Raw genomic sequence first — 17740 nt, forward strand, 5'->3', positions numbered from 1 at the left:
AGGTAGAGAGGTGGAATGGGGGGGGATACCTTATCTCCTCACCTTTTAAACGGCAGTGGGAATAGTCACAGAGCCGAACTGATGTCTACAGAAAAGGGGGAGTCGAACAGACGCCAATCAACATTACACTGCAACAAACAAAGAGAGGCAGCATACTCAAGGGTCTTCTTAAGGCCAACATTGCGTGATCTCTGTGTAAAACTGGAACCATCTTACAGTGGTTTTGGTCAAATGTGGCAGAAACACTGGCTGGTTTGGTTCCAGGAATCCTGAACAGAACCGGTTCAATAACCAGTGGAAAAGAGTTGCCACTGGAAACTTTTTAGAACCACATCTCCAACTCATGGCCCTCATCAGTGGATGAAATTTACTCAAATTTACTGACTTTTCTTATGCCAAGAATTCTTTGTCTGTTATTCCCAAGGTCAATAATGAAACCTCAACCTCAATTATTAACACAGTTGTGGAAGGGAAATTTTCCTTTGAAGACTTGAGGCTTGACTCAGACTTGCCCCAAATGGAATGAAAACCACTCTGGCAATATCTACATCTACACCATTAACAATTTTAGAACATGTGTACAGACTAAATCTGTAATCATCAGAATGGGATGTGCATTGTGACCCAAACATTTGGTATGGAAATGCTGCCAAAAATATGCATTAAAAACTGAGATTTTTCCTCAGGAAATGACATGACTCATCAGTGATCCAGTGGACCCACAAGTCCTTCCTTGAATATAAGAACAAAATTGTTGAGGTGTGTGAAAATTCACAGCCAAGGTGTGAAGATTCATAGTTATGGATATATTTTTCACACTAATGTACCTTATTAATCAAGTCTCAGTAAACTTTGGGCATGTTTTGTTAGATATTACATCCTGAACCACTGAAAACTGTGATAGTGAAGTCTGATAGCCCGTGGGTATAGAGAAGCGTGGTGTCTAATAACAGACCGACTGATCCAAAATTGCCTCTTGATGCCCAATTCACCGTGGGAAATACAGTACCAAAGCCCAGGACTCTCAGCAAAAGGTTAATATTCCCACAGGGTTCCAAGTACCTTACGGAAGAGGAAAACCAAATTTATTCTGAAACAATTTGATTGCTGTGTGGAAATACATATTTAATATTGAGGGGAGGCCCTAAGGAAAAAATAGACTGGGGAGCACTGGAGTAAAAGCCTCAGGACTGACGCGGAGGATCTTCTTCCAAGCTCCCACTTTTCCCCAGTTCAACTATCTGTCTGTCACATTGATAACCTGTCAGCAGATGAATATAGAAACCACATCTTTAAAACATGAGATGGCAGAGCATGGTGCAGGGTACAGTATGCATATGTGTGTGTGTATGTGTGTATGTGTGGCGAAACTGTACGTGCAGCGTGTCATCTGTGTATCTCTTTGCAATAAGTGTGTGATAGGTTTCCCCCGAGGAGATCATTTGTTCATCATTTGCTGCGCACACACACACACACACACACACACACACACACACTGAACAATGTCACAAATTACAGCTTGTCATGTTAATACCAGCATCTAAAACAGGATCTAGGATGTTTAACCTTTGGCATTCCAACAAGATGACAGATGGGGCACAGCATGTATGTGTTCAGGCTACAGGGGAAAGAACAGAAATAGTTTATGTGTAGGAACAGAATTAATATGTGCAGTGTAATCACATGTACAGTGCACATTTGACATGTATCCATGCCAGGTATGGCAGAGTAAAGCAGAGGCACAACAATTCCAAGATTTCAGAATTAGGCTTCAACTTGCAGCTCTTGCGTAAAAAAGTCGAAGGAAATTAACTCCTCGACCCCTTGACACTCAACACTGACACAAATCAGCAATTTCAGTGACAGAGCCTGCTGCTGACTGGGCATTTGTTTAGACACAGATGACTTTGCCACCCTTCCCAAGGCTTGTTTGTGGGATATGTAGCACTTATACCCAACAATATCCGCTGGGTCAGGGTTTGCATTGACTTTCAAAATAACAGGGTCAAATGCTGGATTACTGTACTGTGTTTTGGCCTCTCTGAATCGGTCCAAATCCTGAGGGAAAGTAAAGGTCACTGAACAACTGCAGCAATCTCAGGCTACATAGATGGCAGCAAACAACGACAGCCAGAATAATGTAGCCCTTACACTTTTGTTTTGGATAGTAAACTTCTCAAGTATTTTGGTCTGTTTTCCTGCATCACCACTCATCCCCAAATCTGCAAAGGCTGCTTGACTTCACGCTTTCAAAAAGCTGTTTATGAATGCCTTTGTAAACAACAGATATGATCAACACAAAGACATTTCACACAATACATAACTATCAGCAGGGGTGGGGAATCAAGATGCAAAGAAAAACACCTGGAGACAGGTAGATAAACACTAGAGCCTGACTGATACTGGATTTCTGAAGTGGATGCCAATATTGAGGTTTGAAATTAATACATTTACTAAGATAAATTGGACAACATTTATTTTTTAACACTAATTTTTAGGACCCCTTAAAATGTGAGTTTTGACCAAGAACCTAAGTGGGACTTTGTTAGGGCTGCAACTAATTACTTTCATGATCAAATCATCTGTTGATTATTTTCTCATGTATAAAATGTTATCACTTGTCGCAGCCCAAGGCAGTGTATCCAGATTGTTTTATCTGACCATCAGTTCAAAACCCAAAGATACAAAGTATGGCCACGAAAAGTATAAAATCCTAATTTAAATTAAAGTTAAATGATCAATATCAAAGTCTGTAATACTTAAACAAAAGAGGAATAATGAACTGAACTACAGATGAAAATATTTAGCTATCAACAGAAAATGTATCAGCATCCATAACCATTTTTCAATCAAATGTGCCAAATATTCTCTGGAATATGAGTGCCTCTTTGTGCTGTGGGAAATTATAATGGGTATTTTATAAACAAACAATTTATCCATTATCCAAAAAAAAAAAAAAAAGGTGATTAATTGATAATAAAATATTATTAGTTGTAGCCCAATATTTAACTATAATAAAAGTAAAATTAAGTTTTGTGTAAGCCTGTATAATGGCCATATAATGAATTTTTGATTAGAGCTAAAATAGCCTGTCACAACTAATTCATCTTTATGTATTAATTTACTTTGTCGCTCTCTATGCCATGACAGCTACATGGAAGCTTTTCTCAACAATCCTATACTTACTGTCAACAGATTTGGGCTGAAACAATTAGTTAACCAACAGTTTTGATAATCGTTTAATCATGTGACCAAAAAAAAAAAAAAAAAGGTTCTGGCCTCTCAAACTGAGAGATTTGCAGATGTTTTGGGATTGCTGTTGTACCAGTTGGGCTCTATAAAAAAAGTTTACAGAGGACAAGTGTACACAGAGCGGAGATAATAGCATCGACTGTGTCAGCAACGAGTATATTTTACACCAACAGACTCAGATCAGCTTATGCATCAGCTCATTAGGCACCTACTTACCATGAAAAGGCCAGCGTGACCACAAAACAACCCACCACCCACATTGTACCTATTTGTCTCTCCTCTCTGTCTTAACCTTCTACCTCTCTCCCATCCACCCACACCCACACCCACACACACACACACACACACAAACGCAGCGTTCTGTTTAATCAAAATAGACCTGCCCTTCAACACATTTACATGTATCATAATGGGGGAGACTCACTACGGCGCCCGTCATTACGCGCACCATTAAAACACAGCAGTAGACTAATCTAGCACTTCCATAAGCAGCAGCAGCAGAAGGAGCAGGAGGAGGAGGAAAAGCAGTAGAGGACATGGGGGTGGAGGATGATAGGAGATGCTGCAAGAGAGAAGACTGAAGGAGGAGCAGCAAGAGGGAGAGGTGGAGTATGAAGACTCGTACAGGAGCGGTAGCATGAACGGTGGGGGATGAGAGGTGCAGGAGACGGGGATCCTGAGGAAGAGTAGGAGAGGCAGGGGGAGGATGAGGAGAAAGGGGGTAGAAGCAGCAGGAGGAGTAGAGTGTCCTGCTTGAGAAGACGAGGCAGAAAGAGGAGCAGGTGAACCTTGAGGAGGAGCAGCAAGAGTTTAATTAAATCCGTGGAGAGGTGCAGTGACTGTAGGATATACTTGGGGAAGCAACAGGAGGAACAGGAGGTGATAGGGGAGAAGGAGCAGCAGCAACAGAAAGTGATGCTTGGGGAGAAAACACACACAGAGCAAAAGGTAATGTTTGAGGAGCAGCCAAGCAAACATTTTGTGTGAGGAACAGCAGGACCGTTAGATGATACTTTGGGAAGAGTAACAGGAGGTCACATAGAGACGGAACAAGAGAAGCAGGTGGTATTGCTCAGAGAGGAGCAGAGGGAGATGATGCTTATGAAGGAGCAGCAGGAGGAGATGCTTAGAGAGAAGCAATCGGAAAAGCAGTAGGATATGCTTGGGGTGGAGTAGAAGAAAGAACACGAGGTCATGCTTGAGGAAAAGGAGCAGGAACCGGAGTAAATGAAGGATAAGAAAGAACAGCAGTGGTGCATTTCGATGCTTGAAGAGGAGCAGTGGCATTAAGAGATGCTTGAGGTGACGTAACAGAAGGAGCAGCAGGTGATGCTTGGGGAGAAGGAAAACGAGCAGCATGTTTGATGAAGCTTGAGAAGGAGAAGAGGAAGGAGCAGGAGCAGCAGCAGCAGCAGTGAGGGGTGCTCAGGGAGGAGCAGCAGAAGCGTAGGTAGGTGACGCTTTGGGAGAAGTGGGAGGAGGCCATACTTGGAGAGTTGCAGCAAAAAGAGTCAGAAGCTGATGTTTGGTGAGGAGCAGGGGGTGATGGTGCTTTGGGGGTGGGGGGGTGTTCAGCATGAGGAGCAGGAGGTGATGCGGTGGGGGAGGTAGTAGCAACTACACGGAGTCACTGAGCACCTGCGAGCTATAATTATGATTCAGATTGCTGCTCCAGGTGAGCAGCAGCCTGTGTGTTAATAGAGCCACAACAGTGCACAGTCATGTTTGATACGAACAGCACACAAAATATGATCCAATATATTCATATCAGAGGACATTAGGTACCTTGTGCAATAGGATTATGGGTGAGTAACTATGATTTAAGCCCCTAAAATTATATGAAGGCAGTGCTGTATGGGAATATAAATGCCCATGGAATACATCATGCTGCGTCCTATTTTGTACATATTTTACGTCCTTTGAGATTATTATAAGACAATTTCGATACTGAGAGCATTTCAGATGACTGTACAAAAGTAAAATAAACAACATTTTCAAAAGGCATAGAGGAGCTCTAGCACACAAAGCCCGAGGGTTTCTAATATCAAGCATGTCTTTTTCCATATGAGAGCAATAACTAACACCTCCAATACTGCACAGCAGCGTTCCTGTATGGTCCCAAATACCACTGCTGAAAGGCAATCAACCCTCATTTAAAGCCCTCAAATACACACAACTCACCCTGCCTGAGTGAAAAACTCCTTATGATAAATTGCAGAGGGATATCACAACATAAGTTTCCGTGGGAAGCTGCATAGAGCTCCACACAAAGTTAAACTGTAAGTATTTATAAGAATATCACAGGATTGTTAGACTCTAATGATTCTAAGAAACAAGGTTAGTTGACAGGACAGCTTTTGCGGCATCCTTCTTTCACCACCAGCTGAACATGGAAAATGTCCCCTCTTTGCCCACCTACCTTCCACTGCAAACACCGGTAGTAATCACACTGAGAAGCGCCGCAACCCAAGTGGCCCGCATGGCCGAAATGACTCCTCGCCTGTCCGCTCCCATTATCCCGCTGACAGAGAAAATCCCCACAGAAACACGCTGTATTCCTCCGATGTACAGTCACATCTCAGTCCTCTGGGTGCTCTGTGTATGTGCGTGTGTGTGCGCTGCTGCACCGGCAGAGTCACCGGGGGACTGGAGCGGATAGTCTGCTGGTGGATCTCCACTCTCTCTCCTCCTCCTCACCCTCCGCTTTCTCACACCTCCCTGTCCAATCAGAAGAGAGCGTGGCGGATCGTAAACCAATCACCCGTTCCTTTCCACCTGACCCAAGCTTTATGCTCAATGGTCAGGTCCCCCCCCGCCCCGGCGTGGTGGCTCGGTGACGGGACAGTGACACCCAGTGGTGATACAGAGGTATAGCAACCACACTGGCTTTTGGTCTTTCCCTAAGGGGCTTAAAGCTGTAAAAATGACTAAAATAATAACACTGATAATGTAATCAGTAAAAAAAAAAAAAAAGAGAGACCAAGTGCAATCCATTGATCAGCCAAGGATGACTTACAACTCTACAGCACACCATGCTTTAGTCAGCAAGAGGCTATCTTGCCCTCTTCAAACTGGTTGTTTTGTTTCCTTACATCAATCATGTGATGTAAAGATATACAAAATAACACTACTTGTAAATATTGTACTTTCTAAAACCTATTTTCAAAAGATTATGGCAATGTTTTCTATCCGAAACAACCATGCAATGGTGAAGGCAAGACGGTCTAAAAGTTTGCTGATTACTGGCATTGTTGTGTACTGGAAAAGAGTTGTGTGACATGCTACAGTTTGATGAAATTAGAAAGGCCTTACCTTTGCAAATGAAGCAGCAGGTGTTGATAAAAGCATGTTACTATAATGGATCAATGTAGTGTGCTTTTTCATAGACTTCTCTACCTTTCTGACATAAATAACCACTTGTCAAAGCAGAGCAGGATGTGTCCTATACTCACGCAGCGCTTACTTAGGAGCACCTGTGCACCTGCAGAGTCAATCAATTATCCAATCAGCCAATCATGTGGCAGCAGTGCAGTATACAAAATTATGCAGATACAGGTCAGGAGGTTCAGTTATCATTCATAGCAAATGTTAAAATGGGGGAAAAATGTGATTTCAGTAGTTTTAAATGTGGCATGATTGTTGGTGCCAGACGGACTGGTTTGAGTGTTTCTGAAACTGCTGATCTCCTGGGATTTCCACTCAAAAATGTCTCTACTGTTTACTCACAATGATGCCAAAAAAGGAGAAAAACATCCAGTTGACAGAGAGCATAACTCAGACAACCACTCCTTACATCTTTGCATCTCAGGAGGCACAACACGTCAAACCTTGAGGTGAATGGACTCCAACAGTAGAGGACATGTCAAGTTCCACTCCTGTCAGCCAAGAACAGAGATCTGAGGCTGCAGTGGACACAGGCTCACCAAAACTGGACTGTTGAGGACTTGAAAAACATAGCCTGGTCGGATGACTCTCAATTTCTGCTGAAGCACGCAGATGGTAGGGTCAGAATTTGGCATCAACAGCATGAAACCATGGACTCAACCTGCCGTCTGTCAACAGTCCAGTATGGTGGTGTAATGGTGTGGGGAATGTTTTCTTGGCACACTTTAGATCCCTTAACACCAATCAATCTTCATTTAAATGCCACAGCTGATCTGAGTATTGTTTCTGACCATGTGAATCCCTTTATAGTTGCAATTTACCATTTTCTAATGGAAAACAGAATCTACTCAGGCTGAAAAAAACAAGGTCTGCCTGGGTACCTGACTGTCCAAACTACGTAAGAGACATCCAAGACAGCAGAAGGTCTCAGGAAATAAGTTTAATTGTCCTTAGCCTGTCTTTATTGCCAAGTATTGAGTGATGGACCTTTTCTCCTTACTGTGGGACATAAAAACAACCTCATAAATGGTGTAGCCTTCAACAGAAAAACCCAAGACCATGGAATCCCACATGGGACAAAGTGGGTTAAGTCATTCTTACACTTTATCCACACAGGTGTTTTCACTTCTTTTAACTAATTAGACCTTCTTTCAAGACTGTGTTGAATAATATTTACTTAACTATCCAGTTAGTTTTGTTGCACCTGGGACAACACTAATCTCTATCACCATAATTGGTTACATAAATTTTACTGAACTTGTGTAATTCCCAGTGTGGCTCAACCCAACTTCAACCAGAGCAGAGGTCTAATCAGCCAGAGTGAAAACACCTGTGTGGGTGTGCAGCTCTTTTAATTAAGTCACTTCCCTAAAATATATGACCAGCTTTCACCCTTCAACACCCTCCCAATTAAAACAAATGGACCATTTTTGATGAGAGACCTTGAGATGAATCAAGGCTTAAAGTTTTCAAGGATTTTTTACACTGCGATACTGTTTTAAAGTTGACCATAATGGCCGAAAAGATTAAATCTATCCTTACACAGATAACCTTTCCATGTAACTTCTCATAGCACTAGCAGTCTGTGATAGCTCTGTGTAGTACTAGTATCCTGAAAGTTGACAGGACACTAAAATATTATGGAATAATGGGTGAACAGGAAGTGCTAAAAAGTTTCTTTGCCCTCTGCTACAGCTGTACCAACAACCTAGAAGTTTTATTGACAAAGTGTGTATTAAAGGAAGACTGAGACTGAAGACTTCACTCTGTGTTATTGAAAAGTAAAGCTCGGATACATTTCAGTCCCTAATGGCCTCAGATCAATTTACGCTTGAAGTTTTTGTCCTGTCCCTCATCTCCTTCATCTTCTGCAGCTCCCTTTCTCTTACACTGTTTATATAAAGGAGAAGAAGCTGCTCAGCAACACGACCGTACAGACCATTGCTGTGACATTACATTTTCCAGCCCAGACAGTCCATTCGCAGTCTCTGAAAATGACATCTCACTGGTCAACAGCTTTTATGACACTACACCATGTACCACTACAACAATCACCTTTATTCAGTAGCTACTGCATCCAGGTACATATTGACCAGTATCTTAAAGAGTCGTGTATGTCTGTGTCTAAGTGAAAGGCAGACAAAGAAAGATAGATGCTTCTTATCTTAAAGCCAGCAGTTGGAATTTAAAATTTCCAAGAAAAACATTAGCATCGAGTTTGCCTCTTTTAAACCACAGGTGGAGGCCTGCAAATCGATTACAGGCTTTGCTGGATGCCACATAAGCAGAACAATTATGTTTACTCTGTCTCCAGACAGTCACTTAAATTTGTCCAGCAAGAGTTGTGGAGTCTTTTTGTTCAATGGTAGCTCTCACCTGAGGGATTTAAAATGGTGGGTAACTTTGATCATGGACAGACAGTTGCAGTTCAGACACAGCTCTAAGCGTCAATAAATCCTCTTTATGTCTGGGCACAGCCAAGTAAAAGTCTGCTGTGTGGTGGACTGTGGCTGCCACACATGCCCTCCCAATGCTTGAATCCAGTTCAAATTCTACCTTTACTTTCACATCATAACATCATAACACAATTACAGAACAAGACACACGATGTACACAAGGGTCAGTTCAAACAGACGTTCAAATCAGGTCACAGTCAGTTGTTGGGAGATGAAATGTGGGCCCTGAAACACTGAAACATTCAAGATTTTTCCATCGTTCAAAAACAGAAACTTGTAGTAAACTCTTTGTGCCTCTGTGTGTGTGTTTGTGCCTCCCGCTCGGTTTCATTCTGTTGTATCAGATTTTAAACATCAGCATCAGGAAAATAAATCATTCATTAACTCCGAACCCCCTGACTGGTGCAGAATTGTCATCCACACGCACAAAGTGTGGCCTCGTTTTCACCCAGCAGGGGCCGATGAGGCTTGTCAGCGCCTGTTACAAAGAGCTATATGTTTATTTATAGTTGTAGTGCATCTGACAAGTTGAGTCTTTTTGCAGAAAATGAGTGAAATCATCCGAGGTTTGATGCAGGAGTTATTTCTGTGAGCGGGTGTGGCCCGTAGTGAGTAGTTCTGTTCAGTCCTGCAGTGGAAACAGGACCAGGGAGTGAGTCATGACTAAATCTGGTAGCAATAGAGAATCAGTCACAGACAGTGTAAAGAGAACAGTTGGTGCTTGGTTGTGTATTTTTGTCTTATGGATGAAAGCCTGTATGCACAGATGAAAAGCTGTATCAGATGACTTCATACTGAGAGGAGGACAAAGGCCTTTAGAAGAGATGTAGCTGATTATTAAAGCAATTGTTTGACAATTTGGTTTCTTGGTGAGTGTTGGATGAAAAGACTGATACCATCATGGTTGTCGTGTAAATATGACATAAAAAATAGTATATATCTAACAAAGTCCACCTACTAGCACTCAGTCATTATCACATTATATCTTATTTGTTTAATATGTACAACACTGAAATGTAAAAACAAAAACTTTTTTTTTTTTTTTTTAAATCAGAAGTTGTGTTTTTTGGGGAGTTTTACAGGATATAACATATTAATTAGTGGGTGTTAGAGGTGCTTTTAGGTGGATTTTGTTACCTCTTATGCTAGCTGTTTCCCCAAGGGACGCATCAAAACACAGCATGGAGGGAGCTCAAAACCAAGCGTCAGCAGTTAGGAGGTATTTCACGTTTGCAATGCCAACAAGTTCTACAGCTACTTGCAGTATCTGCAAAGTAAGGCATACAGTGTATTAATTAAACAATGTTATCAAATCAGTGGTCAGTATTGGCTGATACCCAAAGCCCAGGTGTCAGTATCAGTATAAGGACAGAGAAAGTCAGACTGGTGCATCCCTAGTTTCCTCCTGTTTCCAGTCTTTATGCTAAGCTAACGGGCACATATGAGAGTGTTAATGAGCATCTCATGTAACTCTTTCCAAACTGTTGAACTAAACGAATATTAAACAAATCAAACTGTCCATGGCAAAATTCACTGCGACAATCAAACAGAGTTTAATGAATGAAATGTGAGATTCAATACACTTATGAATAAAAACCAGCTTAATACACAACCCCAGTGTGTGTGTAAATGTGTGTGCAAGAGGTCTGTCATTTGTGTGAATCAGAAGTCCCATATGTACCAGAATAGTAGTGTAGACTGAAAAAGAGGCATGCCAAGTAAGTGTTCTATCACCAGGTTAATTTACACATGTTGTCAATACTCTGTAGATATCCTGTACTGTATGTACAGAAACTGAAAACCTTGTTTTTTTCATAATGATACAATTCTTTTTACCATTATGCAGTTACAAAACCTGGTGAGTGTGTCGTCACAAATGCAATGCAACTTTACAGGACTTGAGGAAACTGCTAGTCTGTGCTTGTTTATAGGTGCTTTGATGAAACGGCTTATTTCTTTACAAAGGTGATGAGTTGTTAAAAAAAAGTGGTCGGTTCCTTTTTCTTTTGTTTTGGGTATACAGTAAAGGTGAGGTAAAATCTTGCAATCACAACATCTCATACATCTCAGGAGTGTGATAATTTATCTGCAGTATTTGAAACAAATCACACTGAATGTATCTGTTTATGCCAACACACACCAAAACATCTGGACAACTACATCACAGATTATTGGGGGGGGGGGGGGGGTTCATTGCCAATATAGTATTATACTGTACATTCATGGCTGAATATGGTGCCAGTCTTTTAGCTATTGTACACAAACATTTACAGCTTACACAATGTTTGTTAAGGTAGACGACCTCAAGTTAAAAAATGAAAATAAAAAAAAAAGTGTTGTCGAACACACAACATATCGGGGCACTAAACATTTTTTCACTGAGCTGTGCCTCCCACTGACTGGACACTGGAGCTACAATGGACCTGATAGAACGTCAATAAATCATTAGCAATATCCTCATTCATCATTGTAAGGTTGTCATCCTCTTCTTCATCCCATTCTTCTTCTTCTCTCACAATCTTCATCCCAAGAATCCACTGAAACCCGCTCAACAAACTGAATCGCACTCAAACTAAGACATGAAAACTGAGCAAAACAAAATAAAGAATATTGTCACTGTCAATTTTTGCTCCACTTGGTCAAAGAAAAATCTTGTCCATTTGCTCCCCAAAATGTCTTTTTTCAATTTTTTTGGCAAAGTTACTTTCCAATCCTCCCCCCACCAAAACCCCACTTTCTGTCTGTCCCACAGTTCAGCCCTGCTATGGACTTCAGAGTCCAAATGGAGGCAGCAGCGGTCCATCATCGCTGAAGCAGCAGGATGACCAGTGGGAGCAGGAGTGTGAGGTTACAGAGGCAGGTTTGAGATGTGGCTGCGCCTCTGACTCGGTTGTTGTCTGGCGAGTAGGCATACAATCCCGGCCTGTTCCGAGGACACTGTCCACCCACGCACATCCCACTTCCTGAGCCACTAATGTCGTCGCCTAGGGAGGTCATCACAGAGAGGCAGAAAACACATTTTTAAAGGGAGATTATTGATTGCATTGACTTTTTTTTTTTTTTAAGAAAGACATCACCTTCAGCTGCACCCAAAAGCTCACACTTTTCAGTTTGTAAGTGGTGATTACTGACAAATTACTGAGTGGGACCATTTGACCTTCATGAATGGAATCAGTGTTTTAATCAAGTTTATTAGACATTAGTTGGGAGTATTTGGTCCTCAGTTCCTGGTTGTAATCAACTCTGTTTTAACACAAGATAATCAAACCATTAAGTAGCCTTCATGTGTGAGACTGTTAGGCTTATGAAAGGGAGAAACATAACAGAATGGCCAAGGTGCCTCATATATAAAATATTAACACTGAAAAATACAGCACAAAGATTAGAAAAAGACCCACTAGCATCCTGGAAGTCCACATCGTTGCCATCCATTGCGTTTTTCAGCCTGTTGCTCATTATTTTGAGTTGCATGATCTGTTGCCGGATCATCATGTCTGGCTTCGTGATGTCCAACTCCACCTCTGGATTGTTGATCTGATTGGCCAAGCCATCACCCATCACCTCTGGAAGGTATCTGCTTAGAGGAGAGAAAGGATGGGAGAGGGGATGTGTAGAAAACACTTAAGCATGGGTATATCAGAGAAGATCTGGTAAATGAGGGGGTAATTCTTTTGAGGCGAGGCCCTATTTGAATAATTGTTTACTTACAAACGCATGTACTCAGTCAATAAATCTGCACAGCTGTGTCCAATTTTGTAAATTAGATGTGGCATTTTGTGCTGACAGCGCCTGGTCAGCAGATAGAGTTATGTAGCCCATACAAGCCAACAGACACACACACACACACACATTCGTGATTGTATTATAGTGCTAGTGTGGAACCTCGAGGACAAACTGTTTCCTCTAGCCTCTAACCCTAACCTAACCTCACCCATCACAACTATACTCTCATTTGGAAGTTTATTAGGAACACCTAACCTAAAACTAATGCAGTCTAATCCAACAGTCCTCCAATAAATCCGACGTTCATGAGAGTTTTAATGTTTAATTTTTGTTGAAACTGTTTCAGAGAGGTGTTGATCCAAATGTTTGGTCATTTTTGGAGGCTGCAGCTTGTGTTGAGTCATACTGACAGCTGTTTCTATTATTTCATGGCCCTGTTGAAATGTACTAACCCTGTAACCCTAACCCTAACCTCACTGATAAACCCTCCAAAATGATCATACAGTTGAATCAACACCCCTCTGATAGTTTCACTGTAGGTGTACCTAATAAGAATATCACTAAATATAAATGTATTTCACTGTTATATATTAGATTAGACAAAACTCTTTACATGTATAAAACAACATCAACACAGCATGGAACAAAATCTTACTAGCTAAATTTTATTGTTTTGAGTGATTAATTTGGACAACATAATCAAACATCATCAACCAATTCTAAAAAAAAAAAAGAAAAAAAAAAAAAGAGTGTCCTAACCCAGGGTTTAAAACTCCTGGTCCTCATTAGTATAGAAGTACCAGAGATCATACTGTACACAGACACACACTCACAACATTTGCTTAGAGGTGGGATTTAATTTATGTTCTGGAAACTGCTTAAAATGTTAAATAGCCCTATTTAAACTTCATACTCCGAGCCTACGTTCCATTTTCTACTCAAGGAGAATTTATTGGAAGTTGTAATTTTGTGTGTGACATTTATTGAGGTCTCTGGAAATCCACTAGGTGTCGCTGTAGAGTAACAAACAGTTCATCACAGTCATAATTCACTCTCTGCCACACCTCCACACACAAATTTCATATTTCCTTAATCTGTCACACACAGTCAGTGATTCATCTATATTTCACGACCTCTCTCGTATTTCTCTCTCTCTCTCTACACACACACACTCACACACATCTATATTTCATGCATTTTGACTGTCATATATATTTCTGAGAGCTCTGCTCAGGATAAATGTCATCAGCTGGCTGTGATCCAACCACTTTAAAGGCTGCGAGGTGTGTGTGTGCACGGAGGCAGCTGGATAACATGTATACATATCAACATGGCATCAAATTGCTCTATAATTCATTTATACATGGACCATGAGAAGCTGAAACAAGCACCAGGGCTGTGTGCCTGTGTGGCCATGAATGCTTGTGCTGCAGGATCTGAATTTCCACGTGGAGGAAATGTCAGCTCGTTAGACATCAGAATAAATTTCCGTACTCTACAGTTTTCAGCTTGTCTGAGAAGAAATAGCCTTCAGTCTCTTTGTTTTGAGACAAAGGACACAAATGGCCTTCAACAAGAAGAGAACCAGCCTGTATCATAGCGACTTTATCATAAGCTAGTCATCCTTTTTCCTTTATTCTCTTCCATTCAGAGACTCTTTTGGCTTTTAAGTGTTAGAGAACATATGTTTTCTTTTTGTGGTGAACCTTGTTTCTATGCAGCATGAATGTAACTTGAGCAGAACAGATATGAGACCTTGCAAGTGTTTTATTCAACACTCAACAACCAGGCTTAATGATGGAGGATGGATGAATGGTTCAGAGTGTTTTACTTGGTTTCAGGAACAAGTATAGCAGGTTTTAAAACACATAAAATCCAGGACTGAATGTACTGAATGTGTGGACTTCTGAATAGGAAACAGAGGAGACATTTATAAATGTGTTTCACAGTCTGCTATATAAAGTGAATTGAAGACTTGAAGTCAGTTTTAAAGCTACTGACAGATCACTGATGTGCAGTGCTGTCTGACTGTTCTCCTTGTTTATTCCTCACCTGGCTTTGGTGATGCCATTCCAGCATTTATCCTGATTGGTGCCTCCTGCAGCCAGTTTGCTGCAAAGTGCTGGGGGGAGCTGGATCCAGTACTGTCGCATCTCCCTCAGCTTACTGGAGAGGTCTGATACCTGAGGATTGAAACATCCAGGTGTGAGAAATTTTGTTTTGTTTTGCAATTCACAGGGGAGTCTCAAAGTCCCAAGTCACATCCAAAATTTCACAGTTTGAATTCAAAACAAGTCAGAATGTGTTTTCATTTACATTTTCAAAATGTGAACAGCATCAGAAAACCTGTGCTAAAACAGTGATGCACTTGATGAAACCTTATCAGTGGAACACATGGATAACCTTGACAAAGGCTCTCATATAACACACATATCTCTGTGAAGTAACTGATGCAAACATAACCAGGAATTTAGATTGTTATCCATCACACAGTCCAATTAGGGGGGCATCTGATTGGTTCCAAATTCATTTTGCAGCATGACAACAAGCCCAAAACACAGACAGAGGCATAAAGAGCTACAGTATCTTCACAGACAAGAAGAACAAGGAGTCCTGTAGCAGATGGTCTGACCCCCACAGAGCCTTGATCTAAACATCATGGAGTCAGTGAGGGAGTACATAAAGGGACAGAGGACACTGAAACAGACTAAATCCACAGAAGAACCATGCCAAGTTCTCCAAGATGCTTGGAACAACCTACCTTGAAACTGATAAATAAAAACTATTCATACCAGTATGTTTGAGAGCATCCTCAGGTTATGTTTACATCACTGTATATGTACATGTACCCACCTGCATCTCCAGTCTGAGTCCGGCAGTCGGGGAGGGTTTGTACTCTGAGGCAGTCAGGGAGCCACTCTTCCTCCTCTGGTCATGAGGGGTGGGACTTCCTGTCCCTGGTTCACCAGGAGTTCCACACGTCTGGTACACCTACACACATGCAAACACATAGGGGCACAGACACAGGTCAACACACATATTCTGGAAGTTGTGAGTTGTGATTTTGAAAAGTTTAAAATCTTAAATCACCTTACAATCTAAAATACAGCTCTTGGATTTACTGGTCTGTACAACATTTGCAAGTGCTAAAATGATCCACTAGATGTCGCCATAGACATGTTTGAAAATATAAAGATGTTTGAATTTGTAGTTGCCCTGTTTTTGATGACAAACTAGATTCACGGACTTTGCATTGAAAATATAAAGATGTTTGAATTTGTAGTTGCCCTGTTTTTGATGACAAACTAGATTCACGGACTTTGCATTATCTCACATCCAATGAATTTAAGGATGAAACATTATATTGTTTACAGAGACACTGTGAGTGAACATTTTCTGTCTCATTACTTTGACAGAGACTGAAAATAAACTGCACTTTGTAAGGTATAAGAACTGAACAAAAGGCAGTGATTATTTATGGCTGTACCCACTACTACCTACTACTAGTTAACAGACATCAATATAAATTAAGAGGACAAGTGGTAAATTACGGGAGTCTAGCAGCACAATAATGTTGCCTAGTCTCATTTGAAGTACATACTGTATCTACAAAACCAATGAAACTTAGTGCTGAAAGGCTGAGCCTGTTATTGTTGGAGGACACTGTTGAGCTCTATCTCAGGTATCCTCACTGTAAGCGCTTCTTCGGGATAATAAATCTGTCTCTGGATGATTTTGCATATTCCTTAATGACCTTTGATCTAGGAATCAAATTCAACCAACAAACTGATAAAGAGGTGACAGGTCTGACAAATGATTCAGCAGGTGCAGGACTGCAGACATAAGCATGAGCTGGCATCTTAGCAGAGATAAAATTCTCCCAGGTGAAATTTGCTCTGGAGCTTGTATGCAGTCAGAATATTAAACAATGAGAAAACTGAGATGTCTTACTTTTGCTGTGAAAGTGTCCATGTTTTCCTGCTGGTAGTGAACAGCCTCATAGATCCGAGCTGGGATGGAGGAGAGAACCACATCGAGACTGGGCTCTGTGCTGAAACTAGACACCACCTGGATCATGGTGTCTGAACAGAGGAAGGAGGAAAAGAAAAAAAGAAGACCAGCTGTGTTTGGTGTTTTTTCTTGGGAACAAAACTTTTATTTGTTCCTATATAACAAGAATTCAAGTCTATACTGATATCAGCCTTTTCATCTGCAGTTGCATTCTTATCTCATCTGCATGAGATTGTACTGTAACTTACGCCCACTGGGCCTGATCGGAGAACAATTTAGTATCCTTATCCTAAATCCCTCTTGCTTTTTTCGAGAGAGGTTTGCCTGTACAAGTTTTCCATGTCAAATTCATCAAACTACCTATTAACTGGACTTGTCATAAGTTGCTTGTTTCAGCCTGATGAACACCATCTGCTCATGAGGAGGCGCGCGTTTCTGAGATTCATCATTAGCACAACCAACGCCCATGAAATTGCTATATAAAGCTACAGTAGCTGTTCCGCTCTGTTTGTGGGCAAGTTTCATTCACAAAGAATGTTAGCAAAGAATAAAAAGATGACCTTTATGCCAGACTTAAGACCTGCTGTTGGAAATCAGCAAACAAATTAAGCAGTGTCAGTATAGAGTGGTGTTGCAGGACATGAAACAGTTAGAAAATATCAATAATACAGTTGTCAATGACAGTCAGAGCAGCGCTGTACTGTGACAGAAACAAAAAAGGAATAGTTTAGACTACATGAAGTTAGATGCTAAGTTCTTCATAAAGCAAAGCGGTCCATGACTAATATGAGAAGCGGTAATGTGCCAGTCACAGAGATATTAGATGGGATGTTACGCTGTTCAGTGCAACAGAGGATGATGAACAGAGCAAAGCACAAAGACCCTGAGGCAGCTGGGAGTTGGAGAATTCTCCT

The 17740-nt window shown here is 41.1% G+C and overlaps 2 protein-coding genes across 4 annotated transcripts in view; both read right to left on the reverse strand.

Annotated features, from left to right (window-relative positions):
* The window catches only part of LOC108895279 (ephrin type-B receptor 1-B), a 105484-nt gene extending 99448 nt beyond the window's left edge, over positions 1-6036 (reverse strand). For all 3 annotated transcript variants that reach the window (XM_051077279.1, XM_051077280.1, XM_051077278.1), the window contains exon 1: positions 5672-6036. The gene's annotated coding sequence lies outside the window, so the exon portion shown is untranslated. The remainder of the gene's footprint in view (positions 1-5671) is intronic.
* Positions 6037-10621: 4585 nt separating this feature from the next.
* LOC108902610 (glypican-1-like) overlaps positions 10622-17740 on the reverse strand; it is a 39121-nt gene continuing 32002 nt past the window's right edge. Inside the window, 5 exon segments of the mRNA XM_018704547.2 lie at positions 10622-12076; positions 12491-12666; positions 14868-14998; positions 15669-15806; positions 16767-16897. Coding sequence (XP_018560063.1) covers positions 11895-12076; positions 12491-12666; positions 14868-14998; positions 15669-15806; positions 16767-16897 — 758 coding nt within the window. The 3' untranslated portion in view covers positions 10622-11894.

The sequence above is a fragment of the Lates calcarifer genome, linkage group LG17, assembly GCF_001640805.2.
Source record: "Lates calcarifer isolate ASB-BC8 linkage group LG17, TLL_Latcal_v3, whole genome shotgun sequence".
Classification (NCBI taxonomy): domain Eukaryota; kingdom Metazoa; phylum Chordata; class Actinopteri; family Centropomidae; genus Lates; species Lates calcarifer.